Source organism: Eptatretus burgeri, chromosome 10 (assembly GCF_056783735.1).
Source record: "Eptatretus burgeri isolate ZD-2024b chromosome 10, Ebu_testis_v1, whole genome shotgun sequence".
Classification (NCBI taxonomy): domain Eukaryota; kingdom Metazoa; phylum Chordata; class Myxini; order Myxiniformes; family Myxinidae; genus Eptatretus; species Eptatretus burgeri.
The window spans coordinates 76462278-76488922 of NC_140970.1; the positions used below are offsets into that span (position 1 = coordinate 76462278).

The 26645-nt window shown below is 48.7% G+C and overlaps 2 protein-coding genes across 6 annotated transcripts in view; one reads left to right on the plus strand and one right to left on the minus strand.

The window, feature by feature from the left end:
• Window positions 1-18347, minus strand: part of LOC147018903 (uncharacterized) — a 202290-nt gene extending 183943 nt beyond the window's left edge. The window contains exon 1 of the mRNA XM_085899018.1: window positions 15177-18347. Within this exon, the coding sequence (XP_085755144.1) occupies window positions 15875-17359 (1485 nt within the window). The 5' untranslated portion in view covers window positions 17360-18347 and the 3' untranslated portion in view covers window positions 15177-15874. The remainder of the gene's footprint in view (window positions 1-15176) is intronic.
• The window catches only part of LOC147018905 (ephrin type-B receptor 2-like), a 245289-nt gene that overhangs the window by 109538 nt on the left and 109106 nt on the right, over window positions 1-26645 (plus strand). The gene's annotated exons all lie outside the window — the stretch shown is intronic.

Consider the following 26645-nt stretch of genomic DNA (forward strand, 5'->3'; position numbering starts at 1 on the left):
AACCGCTTTGATGCATTCTCCGAGATTTTGCTTGCGTCGTCTGCACAAAATGAATAGAACTGACTTTGGTTTCTTGTAAGGTTACATTAGACTACTCAATTAATTTGACTCAATATATCTTTAAAACAGCCACATCTGACATTATTGATTTTATCACAATACAGTCCTGCATGTTCGTGCAATTCTCACATTACCTTTTTAATTGGAAGACATTTAATTTTTCTCTTACGCCATTGTCTTTACAAACAACATCTACCTTCAGTGACGAGGTGCAGTCAAACAACGTTGACCTTCGGTGATGATAGCATGATTTAAGCAGTATTGACTGACAATTTTTTTGCAGTGTGGTAGCACCAACAAGTGCTTTTGGTTGCCCCAAGGATGATTTTGGCTTTTATAAAAGAAAATATTTACTTTGTGTATGTGATAGTGGGACTGTAATGGGACTGACGTATTTTGCATTTGAGGGAAGCAAAAGGTGGTGTAAAAATGAAGACAATACATGATGAGGAATTAACTATTCCTCGGTGAAAAATTGCTTTTGTTTTATCCTTTTCATGAATTGTGTTATCCCTTGTTGCCATATTTCCATTGTGTTGACACAAAAGTCATATTATTCAAAAGACAAAGCAAACGAGTAGCAGTATACAAGGAGACAGGCCTTTCTGACTGCCAGCCCTGAGAATAAGCCCCGGCCCGCCTACTGACTCGATGTGGCACCATTGTCTGGCACTGTGGCACGAGCAGCCGGGCACGCGGCCCGGACAAATGGTTTGCATGAGGGATTTTATCAGAGACCAAAAGCTCCCTCTCACTAAGATACACTGCAGCTGCTACATCTCGTGGCTTGTCTCCCTCGGCTGCCGTCATTCAGCTTTAGCCTCTCTACGGCGCCACTGCCCAGGAACTTAATGGCAGACAAATGGCAATCTGAGTTACACGTCCACAATTACTAAATGAGCTTTCCTAGTTCTGTCAATAACAATGAATTCGTATTTGGCAAATGGACTGCAATGCACCTTCAAAAATGCATCCCATCACACACCGTTAATAAGCATTGGATCATTTGGAACTAAACTGGGCAGCAATATCGATTCCACTCATGTTGAAGTCCTGCAGAATTGTTATTAATAATACAAAAGGGGCCTTCCTTCGTGGCAATCAAAAACCCAATTTAAAACAGACCATTATACAACTGATTAATATTTACCATCAGAAGTCCAATTTTTAAAGCAACAGTGGCTCCCGACCACTGGTATTCGTAAAGGGGATGCAGGTCTTCTTCTTTAGGGGGACGACATATACTCAAAATATAACATGACATCTATAACATTCACCTGGCCTGTGAGTCTGATGTCCGGGCCAATGCATTCTCACTCCCTCATCCCATCGGCAAAGCATTGTGACATCATGGTTTGCATTACAATGGCTCGTATCTTAAAATCCAGAAATTCGCACATGCATAACCGAGCCACCCTTGTGCTCTCTTGTTCACAATGAGAACAAATATCTCAGACATCCCAAAATTATTCATGAACAAAAAAATTCCACCGCGAACATATTAATTGCAGGCACCATGGAACACAGTTGTTAAAATAAACATTGAAATAAAAACCAATGTCACCCGCAGGGTGACCCGTATCTTGCCAAAAGGTGACCACGTGTGACTTCTTTAAGGTCACACTGAGGTGAACAGAGCTGCTATCCACCAGGAGTGACTCCTTGAGGAATATCTGCCTACGAGAGATTCCGATGAGAATCGTTCTACAGAGTAACCATGAAAAATATGCTTTTGCCTCATAACGTCACCAAATGACGTCATAATATCTCAAGCTTGACATATCTAGAAAGCACTCATCGAGGTGTTCAATTTGAGGTACTATACGATATGGTTCCTAAAACTTGAAAATTTGACCTGAGGCGCTAACCATGAACGTCAAGGCCAATCGCCACCAAAAATTAATCAGCTGAGCGCCAGACCATGAACTATATTCCCATGAAGTTTGAAGACGATCCGATTAAAATTACTCAAAAAATAAGGGTTTTGTAGACTCCCCTGATTTGCGACAAAGTGACCTTGACCTTTGACCTTGACCTTCAAAATTTTATGCGCTGAAAGGGACCTTTATAGGCCTCTGATATGCGAAGTTACAAAAATTTCCAATGATAACTGTGCTCTGCAGAGTGATTTATACGTGATTACAGACAAACAAAAATAAAAAAACATATGAAGGTCGAGGCCAATCGGCACCAAAAATTAATCAGCTGAGCGCCAGACCATGAACTATATTCCCATGAAGTTTGAAGACGATTCGATCAAAATTACTCAAAAAATAAGGGTTTCGTCGACTCCCCTGATTTGCGACAAAGTGACCTTGACCTTTGACCTTGACCTTCAAAATTTTGTGCACTGAAAGGGACCTCTATAGGCCTCTGATATGCGAAGTTACAAAAATTTCCAATGATAACTGTGCTCTGCAGAATTTGTTATACGTGATTACAGACAAACAAACAAACAAACAAACAAAAAAAAACATACAAGCTGACTAACATATTTTGCAAAAACTTTGTTTTGGTAAGATAAAAAAAATAGAACTTTACCAAGAGTAAGTTGTATTCCTTTGCTCAGCCAATAACATGGAACTTCACCAATAACAAGGTGTAATTCCTCATGAAATCTTGTTTGTTTGTTTTTGTCGCAACATATTGCCCAGGTGCACCGTAACTCCTTGACCTGAGAGGGGGTAAGGTGTGTGAAGGAATTTACCTGAAATGGAATTGCAGACGCAAAGTAACTCTACTTGTAAGAGTAGAGACATGAATTGTAGGACTTAACTGGGTGCAGGTGAAAATCTCTCATGTGGTGCACTGTCCGAAGGCAGGTTCAGCGCTACCAATGCAGCCCCGTGCTAAGGATTACACACTGTGTGGTTTGCCTTTACCTTCTCAGCAAAAGTCAAAGCAAGAATTTGTAATTTGTTCAGGGTGCCGGCGGTAATTCGGCGACTCTTCACAAAAGACACTGTGGAAACATTAACTTCCACCAGCGAACGCTAGCAGATGGGACATCTGACCTAATGTCTATCCGAGGGATGGCACACTTTGAGATCTGATGCCCTGCCTACGAATCACCAGTTTATAGTCGCGTGTGGAATCGAACCCCGACTAGATCGCTCAATGCGAAATGCACTACCATCCTGTCTGCCAAAAGCCAAAATATACGTCCTTATAAAACTGTCAATTAACAATTGACTTTACACTTACAGCATTTGGTGATGAGAATCATGATCAGTCACATCTGGAGAATGTTCTCGGAGGGAGACAATGCGAAAATAGGAGAAGATGATAATAAACATATACTTTTAATGTGAGCTCATTTCACATCCATTATGGTCACACATATATTTGAGCATCCTATGGTTGTAATGTGTGCGCAGGTATGCAGAATCGTGTCCACCTGCATTTTCAAAGGGAGGAAAGAAAACAGAAAACGACTGAATCGACCCAACATATGGGTGAATCAATTAAGCGAAACTCGGAAAGGTTCAGAGGCCAAGTTTAAGCGACCCAGAAAAGTCTGGATTTGTATGCAGCAAATGGTTTAGCTTGACTCAAACTTCCCAAGAGCAAAGCCCAACCACAGCTGAAGAAACACCCAATATGCCCAGTACGGATAGGTCAGTGACACACATCGCTCTGTAAGCATCAGTGGCCTGTGGTCAGTAAACCACGCTGCATTGGCAACATCGGCACTGTAAGTTCCAAGTTAAAATGTCTCTGACTACAGTTTTATTGCAGTCAACTCTGATGTCGAGTCTCTGGTAGGAACCGATTTAACTGCGTGTCTGCATGTCTGTAGCCATCATCTGTCCTCATCTGCTGTGAGTTCATAGCCCAACATGTGACTCTTCACAAGACTAACATTGATGGTGCCTTTAAAGTTTGCCAACTATGCTTCAGGTTCAAGAGCTCAACCGACAATAGACCATTATTTAATACATTTGCAAATATGGAGGAAACTTTTCCTCCGACCTCTCCACTTCCCAACTTTCCTTCTGATTTTCCCTTCCAAACCCATTTTCCTTCTCAACCCCCCCCCCCACCCATTTTCACCAGCTGTTGTGTACATAATAAATAGATGGTCTAGAAGGGTTAATAGCCATTACTTATTACCTCAGTGTGCTGGTACTCATTTTGCCAACCTCAGAAGGATGACAGGCTGAGTCAACCCACCTGATGTTATTTAAACAGCTGGACAGGGGCTCAAACTCAGGACCAAAGATCTTAAGCCAGCCACCTTAACCATTAAGCCAACACCAGACCTCAAAGGGTTAATGCACATTGTAATTACTCCTGAATTTCCTTGAATCTGACCAAATTGGTACCCTGTAGGTTCCACACGCAGGTGTTCTCCCAACTCTTTCCTTCCTAATGTCCCCCATTCTTAAACAGCTTCTGATGTTACACTTATGACCTTTGTTGACACACTACTGCCTCCCGTGGAATCATATTACCATCAAGGATCCTATATTTATCCTTTTGCCTCACAAGGAAATAATTGATTTGTCTCCTTGGGGTCCACTTTTAAAGGTGATCAAATGTTCATCTGTGTCAAAGTGACAAACTGTCCAGGATTGTAACTCTAGTTTAAGAAACTGCTTTGGCGGAACGGACGCTCTGTTTAGAGCATGGTACATGATCTGATCTGAAAGGTTCTTCCTTCTTACAATAACCGAGTTTGCTACATGTAGTTCCAAACCCTCTGTTGTCTTCAAAATCCATCAATCTCCCTCATTTCTGGTCCCATAGCTGTCACTACCTTGATAACTGCCAGCCATTTCAAAACATACATGCCCCTTCCGCCTCTGGAGAATTATCACCCGGTCCTCTGCAGTCAACACCATTCCAGAACTACAACTGTTCATGCTCCTTTCATCCCAACTGAGGCATATAACCTGAAATGACATTCAGCAAATCCCCCTCAATAATCAAATTTAGAGACATCACTCTTTCAATCACCCTGACAATGTCCACCACCTGATGTGCCTGCCTAAATTCATCCGACTTCATTATTTCTGCCCTCCACCCATTATAGAGAACTTTTAATAACTCAGCTACCTCTCTTACACTACTCCCTGTCAATCTTGTCTCTTGTAAGCACGCCCCCTCCCCACACTCCCCTCATGATCACAGCATCTACAATATCCCAACCCCATCCTGACAAACTACCAACATTCTAAGAATCAAATCTCTACCTCATCAAATTCCTCACCCGAGCTTCTTGAACAGCAGTCAGATGACAAGACTGTGCATACTCAGCCTCATCAGTTTGGCCTAAAGTAACTGGATGCTGTCTTCTGAATGCAAACTTCCCACACACCAACCCTGCTGGGCAAGGCTACACCTTCATTCAGAATGGTGTCATTAACAACGTTCAACCTCTCAGGTGCATCTCATGTCCACGGTTGTAGCCTGAGAGTTTACATCCAGCGAGCTAGCCATGACTATAACCCCCCAACCTTGAGGACCAGGGATTTGAAGTTGAAGTTCAATCACATATCCACCTGCCAACCAAGAGTAACAGGCATCGAGTGCCCCAGTTCCTTTCAGGGTTTACTTCTCTTAGTTTCCCTCTCACCAAAAAGCGAAAACAATATTAGATATCGAGCTCCACCTTTGTTCTTTTTCTTCTCTCAGCACCATTGTACAATTTTGGTCATGCTTTAATGTACAGTACAGAAAGAAAAGCTTCAAAACTTCAGGAGTCAGAAGTTGGTGGAGGAAAACACTGATTTAAGGTCGAAGGAGGGTGATGAGAGGTGTGTGTGTGTGTGTGTGTGTTTATTTGTGTGTATTTATATATGTATATGTATGTCCAACATATTGTTACGGATTCGCGCCCGCCGGCGTGCTGACGGCCACGTAACTCGAATCGCGGCACGTCGCCCACCGGACGGACAATCCAGTCGTGACCCTCTCGGACTAACGCCGGGAACCAGTCACGGGTGGACCTTTCGGTCTCACCGCGATCGAGCCAATCAGCCCCCGCGTGGGATAGGGTTGCTCGCCAAATTCGACCTACCTAAGTACCCACGCGGAGGGTAGACCGGGCGATCGCACCTCGCCGCAGGTCGACTTCGGACACGGGCCACTTAAGCGACCCGTTCCGTACTATCGGGATAACCGAGCGGTGTTATCGTCGACCTCGACGGTTCGATTAATTATCGGGCGTATTCAGCCCTCTACCAACCCTTTACGTGAAGCAAGATGAGGATTCAATGAAGGAAATGACGAAGCGAAGCGGGAAACAGTTCAACACAAAGCACATTTATTCGCGCTGAACGGAAAGCACACATATTCAATTCCACCAAAAGCACATAGAAAAGAAAAACACAATGCAATTTACACAAAAAGCAAATGCGACAATGCAGATCTAATACCGATTACGCGAGCACACGGCAACACTTATACAATTTTACTTCACAGACGGCGCCGACAACACATACCCAAAACCAAGGAAAAGAATAGAGAACCCTCAAGGATGAGGCGACCTGAGGCCGAGACCGGGTCGGGCCTACCCGTCTGGTGATGAGACGCGGAGCGGCGATGGTGCCTCAACTCCGCGGGCCTCGCGGGCAGTGTCTGGTAGGGGGTGGGAAAGGGGCCCCCTTGGTCGCACTATCTCAGCGCGGGGGGAAACAGGAGGGGGTTGCTGATGCTCGGGGTATCGAGGATTCCTACTCTGCCTCGAGTCCCGCGACGAGCGTCTCCACCTCGGCCAGGTCGCGCTGTCGGCCTCCCTGGGGTGCAGCTCCCTGCACGACGCGAGCACCCCCTCGTCTGCCCTCGCCGCCTCTCCACAGCTCCGTCCCCTCCGCTCCGACTCCAACGCACACGACGACGACCAGCTCCTTCTTGCCAACTCCACCGCCCGCGAAGTCTTAACTCTCTGTTCTTTTGACTGACGAACACGGTCGCTTATATAAGCCCCGTGGCTTCGCTTTCTCATCTTTGACCCCCTCCCTTCGACCTTTCACCTCGCTCCCCATTGGCCCGAGAAAAAGTGGGCGTGAATGCTTTTTGATCCATAAATTTGCATATATCGATCGCCCTCCAACGCCCTGGGGGCGGGGCCAAATCGCCCCTCGCTCACCGATTGGACGGAACAAAAGTGGGCGTGTGTCGTTTTTGATCCGTTTTTGAAGTGGAAAATCCGTGGTTTTGTACATGCTGTTCGGCGCGCGCCCTGCACGAGTCCAACACCGGTACCCACAAGCGGCGCAAGAACGGTGGCGATGCGACGGTTGCGAGGTGTGACGTGAAGGTCGTGGCGGTTGTGGTGAAGCGGCGTTGTGGTTGGTGGTTGATGTTGTGACTGGTGGTGGTAACAATGGCGGTTGGTCCAAAATAAAGATAGTAAAAGAAAAACGGCTATCCTGAAGAGTCGCAGCACGCATAAATGACATTTATTCCCACTAGACAACGGGTTTGGGCCTAACTACACATATACTTACCGAGATACCTCACCTAAGGGACCTGAATGGTGGTTTGCGAATTTGGTAACCACAACAATATATATTGTTGCCAATTTGCGCCCGCCGGTGTGCGATCGGCCACGTAACTCGAAACGCGGCACGTCCGGTGGGACGGACAATTCAGTCGTGACCCTCCGGGAACTATCGCCCGGAGCCAGTCACGGGTGGGGGTTTAACCTCACCACGATCGTGCCAATTGGCCACCCGCGCAGGATAGGGTTGCTCGCCAAATTCGACCTACTTAAGTACCTGCGCGAGTGGTCAACCGGGCGATCGTACCACGCCACAGGCCGACTCTGGACACGAACCGCTTAAGCGGTTCGTTCCGTATTTCAGTGATAACCGAGCGAAGTTATCGTCGGCCTTGACGGTTCCGATTAATTACCGGGCGTTTTAAACCCACTTCGAATCTCTTACGCGATGCAGGATGGAGAGTCAATAAAAAGAAAGGAGACGAAGCAGAGCGAGAACAGTTCAACAAGCAAGCATTTTATTCACACACACACACACACACACACACACACACACACACACACACACACACACACACACACACACACACACACACACACACACACACACACACACACACACACACACACACAGACAAGCACTCGTAACCACACACACCGGGACACTCACGCTGGGGACTCGCGCTACCACAAGGGGTTCCGGGGTCTCTATACCCCCCAAGCTTGGCGTGCATCCATTTGCAGCACTCCTCCCCTCGACCTCGCAAAGCACGACCGAACCCACCTGGTCGTGATCCGCCTCAAGGGAGCATAGTGTCTCCCTCCGTTCCCGAAGGAGGCTATCCGGCTGCTTGCACCGGGTCACGACACATTCCCCGAGCTCCCCCTCATTGTCCTCCACTAACTCTGTGTGTGTCTGCTCGTCTTCAACCCGTCCAATTGACCCTCTGTCTCCCGTGTCTCTGCCAACTCAGTCACCTCTTCACCCATTACCTACCTTGTCTCAACTATTATTTCTTTTCTTCTTTCCGTCGTCACCTCGTGTCTCGTCTCACACGTTTCGGTCACCCCATTTAGTTTTTCCCTCTGTGTCACCATCACTTTCTCCATCACCTTTATGCTTCTCGCCCAACACGTCCCCCGAATGACTTCGCCCTCACCCGCCTCCATTGTGGGCCTGACAGCCGTTGCACTCCCCCTCACCTCGTTCGCTCCAGTACGTGGCGTCGCCATTTTGAGCTCCCCTGTTATTGCCTTCATGCCCGCCTGCAGGCTTCGGCCCATGTTCTGCATCTCTTCCCGCTGCATTTGCACATTATTGTCCATTTTGTTTTTTATGTCATCCATTTTGTTGTTTATGTTCGCATTCATTGCCTTTGTGTTTGCATCCATTTTGTTGTTTATGTTCGCATTCATTGCCTTTGTGTTTGCATCCATTTTGTTTTGTATATTCACATTCATTTGTTGCGCATTCGTATTCATCTTTGCCAGCATGGCGAATAGCTGGGCCATGTCGAGTGCACTCGGCTGAGCCGATTCGGCGAGGATCGGGGGATTTTGGTGGAGAGGGGGAGGGGAGGTGTCATATGCCGTGGCCGCCGCTGCGCCCATTTTGGGCTCTGGGTTCAGTTGGGGGGGGGGAACTGTTCCTGCACAACAAACATTTCCTGCTCGGGGCTTTCATCCTGGGCCATGGATTCTATCAATTCTAACTCCATTTCTAATAATACTAATGATGAGAGGTGTGTGTGTGTTTATTTGTGTGTATTTATATATGTATATGTATGTCCAACATATATATTGTTGCCAATTCGCGCCCGCCGGCGTGCGATCGGCCACGTAACTCGAATCGCGGCACGTCCCACCGGATGGACAATTCAGTCGTGACCCTCCGGGAACTATCGCCCGGAGCCAGTCACGGGTGGGGGTTTAACCTCACCACGATCGTGCCAATTGCCCACCCGCGCAGGATAGGGTTGCTCGCCAAATTCGACCTACCTAAGTACCTGCGCGAGTGGTCGACCGGGCGATCGTACCACGCCACAGGCCGACTCCAGACAAGAACCGCTTAAGCGGTTCGTTCCGTATTACAGCGATAACCGAGTGGAGTTATCGTCGGCCTTGACGGTTCCGATTAATTACCGGGCGTTTTAAACCCACTATGAATCTCTTACGCGATGCAGGATGGAGAGTCAATAAAAAGAAAGGAGACGGAGCAGAGCGGGAACAGTTCAACAATCAAGCATTTTATTTACACATGCAGACACACAGACGCACGTATTTACAGCAAAAGAATAATGCAACAAATAGCAAATGCAGAGTTAAAACCGAATAAGACCGACACACGGCAACACTTACGCAGTTCTACTTTACGGACGGCGCCACCACAAGCATTTACACAAAAAGCAAAGGAAAAAGAAAAGAAGTCGCGACTTCCCTTTTCGTGGCTGGTGAGTCCCTCTCCCACAACCGTCAGCGTGGTCGCACCTGTCCCCGACCTCTCTCGCGGCCGGCGAACCCTCTCCGGCACTCTTCATCCGGATGCGCAGGTCCACCTCACAACCGGCGCTGCCGCGTCTCCCGTCCGTGCCTCCGTTGACAGGCTGCTCGCCAAGCCGCGAGCGCAGGGCCTCTTCCCCCGACAAGACAAGCAGCGCCAAGAAGAAGACGACGTCCAGCCCAGAAGCTCAAACAACCCCAAAGAACACAGGAACTCTCGAAGACAAGGAGACAGGAAGCCTCGAAAAACCAACTCAACTTACTTAAGGTCCGTGCTGTCCGCCTTTTGTAGCGCAGGGCTCCGCCCCTCGCTCCGCCCCATTTTCGGCCCCACCTCCCTTCGAGCTTCTTGGGGAAGGCTCTCGAAGGGGGGCGTGCCCTCTCGCTCTCCCTCCACCCCGCCCCGTGCGGGGGCCGGGGTAGTCAGTTTTTGGCTCAGGGCCAGAGACGTATTCCCCCAAAAAGAGGCCCCCACCTTTTCTCACCTTTGACTCCCGGCTCGGATCGCACTTCCCCCACACCGAGCGCGGAGAATTTAGATGGGAGAAACAGGCGGGAAAAACCCCCGAGCATCGTTGGTGGTTTTTGTTCTTCCGCGGAGCTCGTAACTGCACGGGGCCTATTGAATGGCGAGTGGCGAAGATGTGGTGGTGTAGATGGTGGAGGTGGCATGGTTGCAGTGTGGTTGGCGCTGTGGTGGGGATGGCGTGGTTGTTGAGATGCTGTTTGTTTGAAATAAAAGATAGAACAGAAAAAATGGCTAACTCAAAGCGTCGCAGCCCGGATGGATCACCTAAATTCCCTCTATACAACGGGTTTGGGCTAACTACACATGGACTTATCGAGATATCTTACCTGAGGACTCTTTATGGTGTAATGCGAATTTCCACAACCGTAACAATATATATATATATATATATATATATATATATATATATATATATATATATATATGTATATATATATATGTATATATATATATATATATATATATGTATATATTGTTGCGGTCTTCGCGCCCGCCGGCGTGCGACGGCCACGTAACTCGAATCGCGGCACGTCGCCCACCGGACGGACAATCCAGTCGTGACCCTCTCGGACTAACGCCGGGAACCAGTCACGGGTGGACCTTTCGGTCTCACCGCGATCGAGCCAATCAGCCCCCGCGTGGGATAGGGTTGCTCGCCAAATTCGAACTACCTAAGTACCCACGCGGAGGGTAGACCGGGCGATCGCACCTCGCCGCAGGTCGACTTCGGACACGGGCCACTTAAGCGACCCGTTCCGTACTATCAGAATAACCGAGCGGTGTTATCGTCGACCTCGACGGTTCGATTAATTATCGGGCGTACTCAGCCCACTACCAACCCTTTACGTGAAGCAAGATGGGGGTTCAATGGGGAAAAAGACGAAGCGAAGCGGGAAACAGTTCAACAATAAAGCACGTTTATTCTCGGCACACGGGAAGCACACAAATACAATTCCACCAAATGCACACAAAAAAAAGAAAACACAATTCCATTTACACAAAAAGCAAACATAAAAGTGAAAACACAGTGCAGAGCTAATACCGACTACCGAGCACACGGCAACACTTACACAATTCTACTTCACAGACGGCGCCGACAACACATACCCAAAACCAAGGAAAAGAAATACCTCAAGAATGAGGTAGGCCTGGGGCCGAGACCGGGTCGGGCCTACCCGTTTGGTGATGAGACGCGGAGCGGCGATGGCCCCGCAACCCGCGGGCCTCGTGGACAGTGCCTGGCAGGGGGTGGGAACGGGGCCCCCTTGGTCGCACTATCTCAGCGCGGGGGGAAACAGGAGCGGGTTGCTGATGCTCGGGGTATAGAGGATCTTTATTATATGCGACGAGCGTCTCCACCTCGGCCAGGTCGCGCTGTCGGCCTCCCTCGGGTGCAGCTTCCTGCACGACGCGAGCACCCCCTCGTCTGGTGTCGCCGCCTTTCCACAGCTCCGTCCCCTCCGTTCCGACTCCAACGCACACGACGAGCAGCTCCACCGCCCGCGAAGTCTTGACCCTCTGCTTCCGACTCTCCTGCTTCCGACTCTCCTACTCTCCGCCTCTGGACTCTCCGACTCTCCACCCTCCGACTCTCTCGTTCCCTCTTGCGACTCCTCGTTCTCGTTCTGCTGACTCCCTCGTTCCGACTTTTACGACTCCTTTGACTGACGAACACCGTCCTTTTATCCCCCCGTAACTTCGCCTTTGACCCCTCCCTTTGACCTTTCACCTCGCTCCCCATTGGCCCGAGAAAAAGTGGGCGTGAAGGCTTTTTGCTCCACAAATTTGCATATATCGATCGCCCTCGGGGCGGGGCCACCCGCCCCTCGCTCACCGATTGGACGGCAAAAAGTGGGCGTGTGTCGTTTTCGATCCGTTTTTGAAGCAGAAAATCCGTGATTTTGTACACGCTGTTCGACGCGCGTTCTGCATGAGTCCAACACCGGTACCCACAGCGGGGCAAGAACGGTGGCGATGCTACGGTTGTGAGGTGTGCGTGAAGGTCGTGGCGGTTGTGGTGAAGCGGTGGTTGTGGTCGGTGGTTGATGTTGTGGTTGTGATCATGGCTGTTGGTCCAAAATAAAGATAGTAAAAGAAAAACGGCTATCCTGAAGAGTCGCAGCACGTATAAATGACATGTATTCCCACTAGACAACGGGTTTGGGCCTAACTACACATGCACTTACCGAGATACCTCACCTAAGGGACCTGAATGGTGGTTTGCGAATCTGGTAACCACAACACTACCCCCTTCCCTTTTTACAGACTCGTCCCGAGTCGTCAAATTTTCGTGTGCCATCATGTGTAGTTTTCCCCTAGTACATTTTACCTACGGATCCCTGAGTGCGACATTCATGGTATTCATGTCCCCAAAATAAATAACCTGAGTGCTGCGTAACTATCTAAACAAACCCACTCACACGGACGACTTAAATAAAATTGCCGGCGCTAAGACAAACATGCCGGGGGCGCACTCATATGTACAGTACATCTTAACCTTAACTTACAAATTTTACACTAAACCATGGCCCAGGATCATTGAACTCTGCAAAAGAAAAGCAGTTAGCAGGGAGCCAGGCTGCCCGCATGCAGTCTCTGGCTCAAACAATGCAGGTGACAGGGAACGTGGCTGGCTGCTCACACGCAGTCTCCGTGCCAGCTCAAGTGGCACACGCAATGAGCACAACGAATGGATGGATGAATGGATGGACCGAATGCAGTGAACCACAACGGTGCATGGGCTGCACAAACGCAGTCTCCGTGCCAGCTCAAGTGGCACACGCAATGAGCACAACGAATGAATGGATGAATGGATGGACGCAAAACACGGTGCACGGGCTGCCACTGCAGGCCCGTGTTGTAGCTGCCAACGGGGCAGTTCTCGCAGCTTGCAAACTGTTGCCTTGCGGATCCTGGCGCACATGGAAATGAACAGGGGGGGGCAAAGCAAAAATTGAACGGGGCTGGTGAACAGGGGCAGTGGGCATGGCATGGCAAAGGCAGCAGGCAAACAAAGCCCGCAGAAGAAGGCCGCTGCAGGCAAACACAGCCGGCAGACGAACTGGCCGGAACAGGCCTTGAAGCACCACAGCTGCAGATGATCCGGCCGGCACAGGCCTCGAAGAAAAACAGCCAGCAGATGAACTGGCCGGCACAGGCCTTGCAGCACACAGCTGCCGATGAACTTGGCCGGCCTCCGCCTTGAAGCAAAACACGGCCAGCCGATGAAGTTGGCCAGCCTTTGCCGTTCAGTGGAGGTTGGTGGAGGGAGTGCGGTGGTGCTGGCCACTCGGAAGGCGGGCTCGGACCTACCTACCTGTCTCCCTCCCAACCTATCGCCTTTGCCTGTCACTGTACATACCCACTCCCTTAATTTGTCAAACCCCAATTTAGCCCCAACTTATTTTTTTGTTGTTTTTATTTTTACTTCCCCACTATAAATCGTCCCCTAACCCCCTTTATCGTCTTTGTTCGGCTAACCTATCCTGTCACCTAGCCTACTCCCAACCCCTACGTTCCCTTCCCGGAGGGGAATAAGGGAGAGCTAGCGTCCTGTGTCGAGGCCCAACGAAGCCTCAGAATGGCCTCCCCAGAGTTCGGCGATCTAACCCAAAGTGGGTCCAGCGGCCCACAACGAGAGCAAGGGGATGGATGGTGCGGAGGGGTACACTTCCTAATCTACCCTATCCATTTAACTGTTAAACTACCCCGGGGCTTTCAACAAGCGCCTCTCGCTTAAACTATTGGTTCTAACAACCCAGATTCCCGTCGCCTGTGTTGGTGTCCTTACAATTTCGGGCCTCGCCCCCCAATTTTCTCTCCGTGCCCTCACACGGTCTCCTGGCTGGGACACGTGGCTCCCTTTGGCAGGCACGACCCTCTGCCGAATCTCCCGCTATGGCACCCCCGGGCACTACACTGCCTCCGAGCCTACCAGCTCCCTAACACCGGGGAGTGCCCCCATGGCACCTCCCTGAAACGCACACGTGGCAGGCTGGCTTCCCGGGCCCCTTTCCGAGGGTCACCCTTGCCCACAACACTGCCCACGCGGCCAATGGCGCTCCGGGCCCCCGCACCAAGCAGGCGCACCCGTGCCCACTACTCTATCCCGGCCCCCCATGGGCCCATGGCCTACCGCGGCCGACTAGCCTGGTGCCCAGGGTACCCACTCAGCGACACTCACCTTTCGCAGCCACGCTCCCAAGCCTGTCAACAGGGCTCCTGCACCCCTCCAAATGGGTCTCGAGCCTACATTCCCACCAACAGCAAAACGACCTCCATTTTTCAATTTGACTAACCCAGCTAACTCACTTTACTCTGACCCCGGGGTCCCTTGGGCGGGAGTCACTCCTCCCCCCAATCACTCATCGCACCATGCATTCCCCATTCGCTCCACACACACACAGACCCGCTGGCCTCACTCACTCACCAAGCACATGCTTCCACTTCACTCACCAACTCTTCAACACACTCACCACTGAACTCTGCCATCCTTCTCACTGCACCCCCTAACTAACTCGTGCTCCCTCGTAGTCCCTTAAACTATAGCACGTTCCTTTTAACACTACGTAGCTAAACTACGTCCCCTCTACACATCCAAAGTCTGTCACTGTCCTCAAATGTCTCATTTTATTTCCCAACCTAAATCTGGCTACAATCCCTCTACCTAATCCATTCCACGGACTCCATGAGGACTTACCCCTGCCCCATGAAGTCGGTCTAACTAAGCTAACCCTTCCCCCTAACTAGTTTCCATCCTGTGCCCCGGGTAAGGGGGTCTTCCACCCCTTTCCCAGGAATCCTGTGTACCCGAAAGTGAGGCTTGTTCCTTTTTTTTTTTCCCAGCGCAGCATCTGCGCGGCAACTCAGAGCTCGCGCACTTTGCACCTGTCCGTGACGTCATGCAGCTGCACGTGTTCCTCGTCCCTCCTTGGACGGGACCATCCGGCAGAGATACCCCTCCTGCCGGATTCCAACCCCACGTGCAGCCATGACGTCACCGTGCGCATAAAAAAAAAACACAAGCCCCACGTCTCGAGGGGTTTCCCACGCGAACACATGTGCTTTGCCCGTTGGAGCTTCACACACACGATCGCGTGGAGAACCCGTCCGGTCCAAATCCATTTACCTGCCTAACTTTGTCCGTCCGCGGGATCGGCAAATCCACCGCTGGCGTTTCCGGACCGGGACTTCACTCTCGCAAGCGAGCACGTGGTGGTCTCGTGCGTTGCACAGCACGAACCGCGTGCTCACTGCTGGGTGAACCCGGCACGGTCCTCGAAACAACTACAGCCGCTACTCGGCTTTCGTTTCTCCCATGTCGCCGTCGTCGTCTCCATTCAACCCACGCATACCTGCGTGTTACGACGCACACAGTCCACACCATCACATTCACACCGGGAGACGCGGCTGCGTGCTCCCGCATGCCAACCGACATCTCCCTCACATACCGCTCTCTCACACACACGGTCTCCCTTGCACACAGCGACCTTGCAACACGGCCGTTCACTCACGCACGGTGCCTCACCACTCACACAAACCATACTACTCACACGTGGTGCTCCATTCACTCGCGCGGGGGCACTCACCCGCGGTGCCTCACCCACACACGCGAGGGCACTCACCCGCGGTGCCTCATTCACACACACGGCGACACTCACACACGGTGCCTCATCCACACACGGCGTGCTGGGAAGCACACACTCCGGCACCATCGCCACCACACCACTCACACACGGGGTCGCTTCCACACACGGGGACGCACTCACACCTTGCACCACACACACAGGGACAACCATACTGGGGATTCGTGTCCCCACAAGGGTCTCCGGGGCCTCTATACCCCCCAAGCTCTCCGTGCACCCGTCCACAGCACCCGTCCCCTCAACCTCGCAAAACACGACCGAACTCACCTGGTCGTGACTCGCCTCAAGGGGGCATACTCCCTCCCCTCGTTCCTGGAGGAGGCCATCCCGCTGCTCGCACCGGGTCCCTACACGCTCCGCGAGCTCATCCCCATTGTCCTCCACTACCTCCGTGTGTGCGTGCGCGTCACTTACCCCGTCTTCATCGTGCAGTCTTCCCTCTATCGTTCCCATCTCCCGTGTCTCTGCCAACTCTTCACCCTTTACCTCCCTTGTCTCAACTATTATTTCTGTTGTCGTCACCTCGTGTCTCGTCTCACACGTTTTGGTCTCCCCATTTAATTTTTCCCTTTCGGTCATCGTCACGACCCTCGCCCAACACGTTCCACGAATTATTTTTTCACCCGCCTCCACCGCGGGCCTGTCAGCCGTTGCACCCCCACCCAGCTCGTTTGTTCCTACACGTGGAGTCGCCATTTTTATCTCCCTGGTCACGGCCTTCATGCCCGCCTGCAGGCATCGGCCCATGTTCTGCGTCTCACCCCGTAGTTCTTTCATTTCTTCCTTCATGTTTGCTTCCATTCCGTTTATTTGCTTGTTCATGTCTTTCATTTCGTTTGTGTTTGTATCCATTTTTTCGATCATTTTCGCATTCATCTTTGCTGTCGTTTCCGCATACATTTTTGCCAGCATGGTGAATAGCTGGGTCATGTCGGGTGCGCTTGGGTGAGCCGTTTCGGCAGGGGTCGGGGAAGGGTTTTGGTGGAGAGGGGGAGGGGAGGTGTCATACACTGCGGCCGCTGCCGCACCCACCTCAGGTTCTGGGTTCAGTTGGGCGAGTCCGTGTTCCTGCACAATCAACATTTCCTGCTCAGGGATTCCATCCTGGACCATGGATTCTACATTACTACACATATACATTTCTAATACCCCCGGCTCCCGCTCGCCTTGAGACGCCATCTTGCTCCTCGTGAAGGGTTAATTTGCTCGCTCGTAATTTGGAGGGAATCGGGGGTCGCTTCTCTCACCCCTGGACCGATTCCCGTAAATTTAGCCGGAGACAGGAGAGCCCGTTTTCCTGTTCTCCGATACCAGTGCCGCGAGGAGGGCGATGAATTTGTATCCCACTCCTGACACCAGTGTTGCGGTCTTCGCGCCCGCCGGCGTGCGAACGGCCACGTAACTCGAATCGCGGCACGTCGCCCACCGGACGGACAATCCAGTCGTGACCCTCTCGGACTAACGCCGGGAACCAGTCACGGGTGGACCTTTCGGTCTCACCGCGATCGAGCCAATCAGCCCCCGCGTGGGATAGGGTTGCTCGCCAAATTCGAACTACCTAAGTACCCACGCGGAGGGTAGACCGGGCGATCGCACCTCGCCGCAGGTCGACTTCGGACACGGGCCACTTAAGCGACCCGTTCCGTACTATCAGAATAACCGAGCGGTGTTATCGTCGACCTCGACGGTTCGATTAATTATCGGGCGTATTCAGCCCACTACCAACCCTTTACGTGAAGCAAGATGAGGGTTCAATGGGGGAAAAGACGAAGCGAAGCGGGAAACAGTTCAACAATAAAGCACGTTTATTCTCGGCACACGGGAAGCACACAAATACAATTCCACCAAATGCACACAAAAAAAGAAAACACAATTCCATTTACACAAAAAGCAAACATAAAAGTGAAAACACAGTGCAGAGCTAATACCGACTACCGAGCACACGGCAACACTTACACAATTCTACTTCACAGACGGCGCCGACAACACATACCCAAAACCAAGGAAAAGAAATACCTCAAGAATGAGGTAGGCCTGGGGCCGAGACCGGGTCGGGCCTACCCGTTTGGTGATGAGACGCGGAGCGGCGATGGCCCCGCAACCCGCGGGCCTCGTGGACAGTGCCTGGCAGGGGGTGGGAACGGGGCCCCCTTGGTCGCACTATCTCAGCGCGGGGGGGGGGGGGGGGAACAGGAGGGGGTTGCTGATGCTCGGGGTATAGAGGATCTTTATTATATGCGACGAGCGTCTCCACCTCGGCCAGGTCGCGCTGTCGGCCTCCCTCGGGTGCAGCTTCCTGCACGACGCGAGCACCCCCTCGTCTGGTGTCGCCGCCTTTCCACAGCTCCGTCCCCTCCGTTCCGACTCCAACGCACACGACGAGCAGCTCCACCGCCCGCGAAGTCTTGACCCTCTGCTTCCGACTCTCCTGCTTCCGACTCTCCTACTCTCCGCCTCTGGACTCTCCGACTCTCCACCCTCCGACTCTCTCGTTCCCTCTTGCGACTCCTCGTTCTCGTTCTGCTGACTCCCTCGTTCCGACTTTTACGACTCCTTTGACTGACGAACACCGTCCTTTTATCCCCCCCGTAACTTCGCCTTTGACCCCCTCCCTTTGACCTTTCACCTCGCTCCCCATTGGCCCGAGAAAAAGTGGGCGTGAAGGCTTTTTGATCCACAAATTTGCATATATCGATCGCCCTGGGGGCGGGGCCAATTCGCCCCTCGCTCACCGATTGGACGGCAAAAAGTGGGCGTGTGTCGTTTTCGATCCGTTTTTGAAGCAGAAAATCCGTGATTTTGTACACGCTGTTCGACGCGCGTTCTGCATGAGTCCAACACCGGTACCCACAGCGGGGCAAGAACGGTGGCGATGCTACGGTTGTGAGGTGTGCGTGAAGGTCGTGGCGGTTGTGGTGAAGCGGTGGTTGTGGTCGGTGGTTGATGTTGTGGTTGTGATCATGGCTGTTGGTCCAAAATAAAGATAGTAAAAGAAAAACGGCTATCCTGAAGAGTCGCAGCACGTATAAATGACATGTATTCCCACTAGACAACGGGTTTGGGCCTAACTACACATGCACTTACCGAGATACCTCACCTAAGGGACCTGAATGGTGGTTTGCGAATCTGGTAACCACAACAATATATATATATATATATATATATATATATATATATATATATATATATATATATATATATATATATATATATATATATATATATATATATATATATATATATATATATATATATATATATATATATATATATATATATATATATATATATATATATATATATATATATATATATATATATATATATATACACACACACACACACATACATACACACACATATGTTCAGTTTCTTGAACTTTCACCTTCCTGAGCCAACCACATAACAAAGCTGACATCCAGAGCCAGCTGCAGACTGGGCCTTCTTGATCAATCCAAATATTTCCCTGGAAAATCAGAGCTACTCTGTCCACATGGCCTTTGTCCATCGCTCAATTAAATACTGCTCACCACTTTGTGGTGGTGCCCCAGCATCACATCTGTCTCTTCTGGATTCTGTGGAATCTAAATATCTCAAAATTATTGGAATCTCCCATGATGAGGCCGAAGTACAAGGCCTGTTGCTTTTATAGATCAGGAATGTCAGTGGTCTCTCTGTTATTTATCGCATTTTCTCCAATATTTCTCCCTCTCCTCTCTTAGTCATCCGACACTCCCAATCCACTCGAGGATCCATGGATTCTTTCAGAAACTCCTTCCTGGTTTAACCTCAACAATCCCGTCTCATTGCACACCTCAAACTTTTATTCCTCACTTCTCCTGTCAATGGAACCACCTTTCAGAAGCTGTTAATTCTGTCTCACTCTTCCCTGCATGGCTTCAAGCAAGCAGTGTACCGCCATCTCTCATCTTCCCAAATTCGGTCTGATTATTTTTATTACCCCCATGAACCTTTCCATCCCAACCATCTCACTTGCTAGTTTCATTCTTTCCTCCCCTTTTCCCTTTCTTCTTTTCCTGTTTGATTATTCCTTTAATGTTTGACCCACTGTCAGTTCCACCTTGCTTTTTCCATGAGCTTCACTGCTGTAAAAAAAATTTTTTAAGTAATTAAATAATGTAATCGTTTCACACCTGTGAGACTGAGAACCGAAGTGTTCCATTTCATCCTTGTCGTGAAATCCACAATGTACAGTATTCGGAGTGGTCATTTTTCTTATCGTATTGTACATTGTGAAATTCTATCCCACGTTTCTTGACAAAAGCCAATTTCACACTAACCCTCGCAGAGACAGCCACTGACTTGAGTTGATTATCTTGACCAGAAAAATGCCATTTCACCATTAACAAAATAATGATGCATTTTCTTTTCTTGGCGTACCACCTCCTGATGGTCAATTGCAGCATCCTGATGGTCGATTCTGAGTGCACTTTATAACCCACCAAATGGATTTTGCTGCTGCTGGTCACTGCATGGATACGCGCAGTGTTTTCCAAGCACATAATAACATCAGCTGCCTTTTAATCCTCTTGCAAATTTGCAGTTTCTTGCTTTCAAAGCTTTTTATTGCACGTGTTATTAACAGGGCGTCCCTGTGCGCAATGCATATTGCACTGACATGACAGCTCCTTGGCAGGGCAACCAGCACGTACCGATTGATGCCATTGATTGATTGACTATTATCGGCACAATGTTCGCTCTGCGATGCCTCTCGTAGGAAATTACCGACTTTGCTTGCCGATTTAATGACAGCTATTTTCTGTGTTCCATACGACTCAGAAAAATGAGGAATGAGTTGCGTCCATTCTCATCACAGACCCCTAACCACCACTGGCAGACGTGACGTCCTGAGATTGGTCTAGCCAAACGACCGAGCACAGACTCATTCAAACCATTGTTCTCTGAGCTGTCACTGCTCAAGTCATGAATTTTTGATTGGCTCCTCGTTGTCGCCCTGGATACCACAGGAGTGTTGCCTTGGCGATCTGACACCCACCCTCTGTCAAAGAGCAATGACCATTCCACTTGGCGCTGCAGTGGAATACATCGATTGGTGAAAAATCGTCATAATGTATCTGAATCGGTTGAGATTTTCGGGCATAGAAATGATTGAAGGATTCAAATTATTTTCATTTTTATTTTTAGCTTTGCCCTTTGATGTGATTTTCATTTTTCGCATGCACTGTATATCCCATTATTAATCAATGGCATATAATGGCTGGGAGTAGTTATAGTTGGCTTCTTCGGAAATGTGAAAATGTTTTGTCATTTGTAATGAGTTCATTGCTAATTGTTTTAAAACAAAAGTTTACAATTGGCAGAAATGTAATTACCCAAGCTGCGAGTGAAATTACTCCATCCGAGCTTTTCCAAATTAATGATTTTTAAACAATATTTATTTATTGAGGGGAGCAGGGAGGATTGAGGGGATGGGGAGATACCATGCTTCTGGGTTCAGTTCCCAACGGTCTGAGCATCAAGTTGACCACATTACCTGATTAGGACTTGCGGTGTATAACTGCCGTGATGACTTCGTGATGCTCCATGGAAATGAACCTGCATCATCCGATAACATCACATGTTTTCACCTGCGTCGGTTGGATAGTCGAAAGGCTCAGTGCTGAGTGTGAATAGAAGAACATCGCTTGCTCAGCACACTTGCCAACATGTCACCTTTTAGCTATTCAAATCTTCCCAATAGCATGTAACACTACAGCATGAGTGATCTGGCCATAACAATGAAAATAACTGCCTCCTACATGACCTTTACCAAGCCATTATGCATAACGCTTTGGGGAATAGAGCGCACCTCCATGATGGGCCACCGAGAAGTCGATCATCATTGTTTTGTCTGTTAATCCCCTTATTTTCCTTCTGCTTTGGTGGTTTTTCCTAACCTTTCGAAGCTTCCACGAGGCACAGGCCCCACTTCTAACGTTTGGGCAGGTGGTGGTGCTCGGCCTTTGAGAATATGGGTCATGGGAGGTCATTGATAAGACTTGAACCTGTGACCCTCAGCTGGCACTCACCTTTTTCGAAGCAGTCTGCAGCACAGCGACAATGCATTCCAGCTTATCTAATCGAATCTAATGTGTGTGTATATATATATATATATATATATATATATATATATATATATATATATATATATATATATATATATATATATATATATATATATATATATATATTCTTCATCACCAGTGGTAAAATTGCAGCTTGGCTCAAATTTATTGTTGCAATGCAACGTGGAACTTTTAAAGTGAGAAGTTTGTCTATCGTACATATTTATTTGGCACGGAGGCAAATGCAACGATGCACGCTTGAGAAATTGCTCTATTGCATGAATTATTCCGATGATTGCACCCTAATGAGGGAGGATCGATGTGGACCTCGGCTTTGTATTTCTCTGCCTTTTCAAGGCGGTGTCCTGAAATAGTCTTAGAAAGGGCTGCGGAACATTGAGGTTATATATTGCACTCCATCTGCTCTTTGTAAGGAATGCAGGCCCATATGGCTGAGGCCTTTTGAGCATCTGCTTTAATTGCCCGTTATTTCATGAACCCATTGCCAGCCTATAGCGCAGCCTCTCATAAATCTCGGTTCTCCACAGGCCTCCGGGGCCAGGCAACGGCTGCCATAGACCTGCACAGATGTCCGATTGTCGAGGGCAGCAGAACCATTGGCCAAAGGGGACCAAGCGTGTCAAGTGAGGGACAACGGGGCAATTCGTGTGACCCCATCTTTCCCCTCACTTTATGAAAAGTGCCCTTAATGCTTGGAGTGATAATATTTTCCGGAACTATCTTGCTTCAGTATTACGAGTTTGTATCATTAACCTCAACAACTTTGACCAACAACCATGTTAAGAAAGCCATATCGGCCTTATTGTGTTGTTCACATGAAGACTTCGTATGATGCATATTGCATACCTCTCTCGATTTTCAGGTTCATGAACCAAATCTGGAGCTCAATGATGAGATGAGTCTTCATGATTTTATTCTGCCACGGTTTGAAACCAGCAGCAGATAGCTTGAAAGAAAACAATGAAAGTGTTTATGGATTTGTGACAGGCTAAATATCATATGTACATTCAAACAGCCATTTAGTTGGCTTGTCTGACATTCCCATCAGCAGTGAGCTCTCATTGCAGGGCTCTCAGGTTCAAATCCCATATACCATGTTGCTTTGTCCAGTGTCTGACAATGGCCGTGCAATTCATGCAGAAAGTACATTGATGTATTATAGAATGTTGTCATCCTGCATCGTTGTCATGAACAAGCTCCTCCATGAGCTGATGGTTTTCTCAATGTGTGGCATTTCCTCCATCCTCTCATTGGCCTTGTGGCCAGAAGTTACACGCGTAATACTTGTGCAACTGTGCAGGGACAGGACGGAGTTGTCGTGGTGTGCTTTTAGACCAAAATGAAGAAAAAAGCTGAATACAATAGATAAGTGATGGCTTTTAAGAATCACAGAATGAGCAAGGTTTCTTCAAATGATGGGAGAAGGTTTGGCATTGTGGACGTATTTCATTGTGCTCTGATAATTTCTGTATTCCAAGCCTGTCTTCTCGGCATGCTTAAAACCAGCCTCATGGTTCTTCACCATCATTTAATCCTGCATGCACCCTCTTACAAAGGCTGAAATATCTCGTGTACCCAGACGTCAATAGGCCGATCAAAAGCCACCCTCTGTCACTTAGGTGCTATTATCACAATGTCTTTTCACTCACAATTTGATCAAAACTTCACGTCACGTGATTACATTTATTCATGCGAATCTGTCCTTCATGTCAGCAGTGAAACACCCTGGTCTAAATCAAAGTGAACGAATGTTGGACAGACACTGAATCCAGTGTGAACACCATTGTGTAATATATGGCCAGAGATATTGTCAGGGGTGCCTCCATGACTGGTTTTGGTCACTCTTGTTTTTGAGACCACCAAAGTATTTGAATCCCCACAAATCCAATTTTAGAGAGTCGTTTGTTGTGTGCAGGTGTATCTTATATAGGCGTACAGACATTCTCGCCCGGAAAGTGTAATCGGTGACAATAAGGATGGCAAACATAAGTCGTTAAACTAGCCAATGGCAAGCTGGCTGGCTTTGTGAAAAACAGCGGGTTCTTTGCTCGGCTTGTATCTCATCAGAGGCTCATGAATTTCTCATGGACATGTGTTGTGCCTTGTATCGAAGTCCTAATAAAACTCATAACTTTCACACCGGCTAAGAGGACACCTGAATAATGCACACGGTGACTTTTTTTTTTAGATGTTTGCAAATTACACTTTTAATTCATAATCAGCTGTGATATCATCAGTAAATCATGAACAAATTAATGACACGCTCAGGTCTTGCTGAGTTATTGACATTACGCACAATGATCCGCGCTTGCTCAACAATCTTGGTGTGGGTGGTTTATATTGTTCCCATTGTAAAGCTTCTTTTAACTTTCTAAAAGTACAATTGTTGCATGGATAAAACGACTTCCATCTATTTTGAGGCCGTCTACTTATCACGTGTGCAAGTGTGACAGAATTTCTGAAGTCTCCCCTCTGCCCCTTCCTCCCACCTCATTCCAACATCCTCTCCCTTCTTACCCCGCTCCTCCGATAACTCCCTTTCCATCCTCTCTCTTTCCTAACATCCTTCCATTTTTTTTGTATATATTGTCGAGCCTTGTACAAGAGCTAACATGCAGAACATATAACAAAGGGAGCAGGAGACAAAAGGGGTGGGAGAGGGAAGCACAAAACAATGGGGAACGGAGACATTAGGAGATCTGTGGAAGGGAGAGGGATGGGGTGGGTACATGTGGTAAACAAGATGGACACCACAGGGACTTTCAGGAAGGAAAACAGGAAATTTGAAGGAGGTAGGTTTGGGGTGAATTAACGGGGGTCGTAAAGATCATGGTTTTGGATGGGGGAAGACAAGAGATGGTGGTGAACATCTGTTTTGAAGACCTGGTGGGAGGAGTGGGATTGAAGAGTGTGGGAGTTTGTTCCAGAGGTGGGGAAAAAAAGAGTAATGAAAGAGTGAAGGTGAGCACTGATTCTTGATTTTGGTAGTGGTTACTTATTTTGGTGGTGGTTTCACCAGAAGGGGGTTGCTGGCAGACCTTGAGCACCCTTTGGAAATATGGGCAGGACAGATAGCAGACAGCATTGGGGGGGGGGGGAGGGGGTGCAAGGCTGGAGAGGAGACAGTAGAATACAGAAAGATCACCAACCCACCTGCCATGAGAGAGTGAGAGACCAAAAGACTCAGCTTCATCACACGAGATACCATTCCATTGGGACCATACTCTGTGCAGAGTATTGGTGCTGCCTCCACAATCTCCTTGGCTATTAGGTACAATCCTGGACAGGTCACCACTCCAACACAGGATACCAGCAAGCTGGCACTCATTTTGCCAACATCAGAAGGATGACAGGCAGAGTTAACCCCACCTCATATTAATTCAACAGCCAAGGGGGATTTGAACTCAGGATCGTAGGATTCCAAGCCCATCACCCTACCCATTAAGCCAACATCAGACTCGAGACACCAATGATCCTAAAATCCTTGGTTTCCACAGCGTGAAGCCGAGAAAGGTGAGAGGCGGGAGCACCAACCCAGAAGAGAGAGCAGTACTCCATCAGGCTGCAGATGAAAGCTTTGTACATGGTCCAGAGCTCAGGTGTGCCAAGGAAGGACTTTGCAAGACAGAGGATGTGAACTCGGCGACTGGCTTTGGAGGCCAGGTTGGAAATGTGGCTTTCCCAGAAAAGATCATGGCAGATAGTGAGACCCAAAAGCTTGAATGAAAGGACTTCTTCAAGTAAATTGTTGAGAAAGTAGATTGGGGGTAGGGGGAGGTTGGGGGGGAGGTTGGGGGGTTGCCCTATGGTCCTTTTGGAGGTACGTAGTGAGATTGTGAGATTTGTCAGGATTGAAAGGATTCTCTACCTCTTTTTGCTCTTTTTCAACACTCCCAAGTGTATGCAATGAGAAGGTGCCTGCTTATACAACAAAAATGTATGTTTTATGTTGCTGAGCAGTATTGCTATGGGATTACAGTTATTAACCTACAATATGATAGAAAGTACCTATCAACCTTTTTCGTGTTGATGTCAGGCTCATGATGAATCTTCTACCTACCTGTACCATCGTCGTTGCAGAGCGTCGGTGCTGCTGAAGCCATTTCTTGGCTAGGCTTACTGGGTGGTTTGCCATTTATTCATACATATACCTCAGAGACATTTGTGGACGTCAGTATGTTTTTCCGTGAATGACAAGGGTGTTAGCAGACAATGCACAAAATCACAAGCGTATATGGGATTTGAACCTTGGATCAGAGCATTGAAAACCATGGGAGTTTGAGCACTATTAAACATTCCAACCTGAGATTGCTGGCATTGTTTGGGAAAAAAATGGAAATTAAAAAATAAAGAGCATG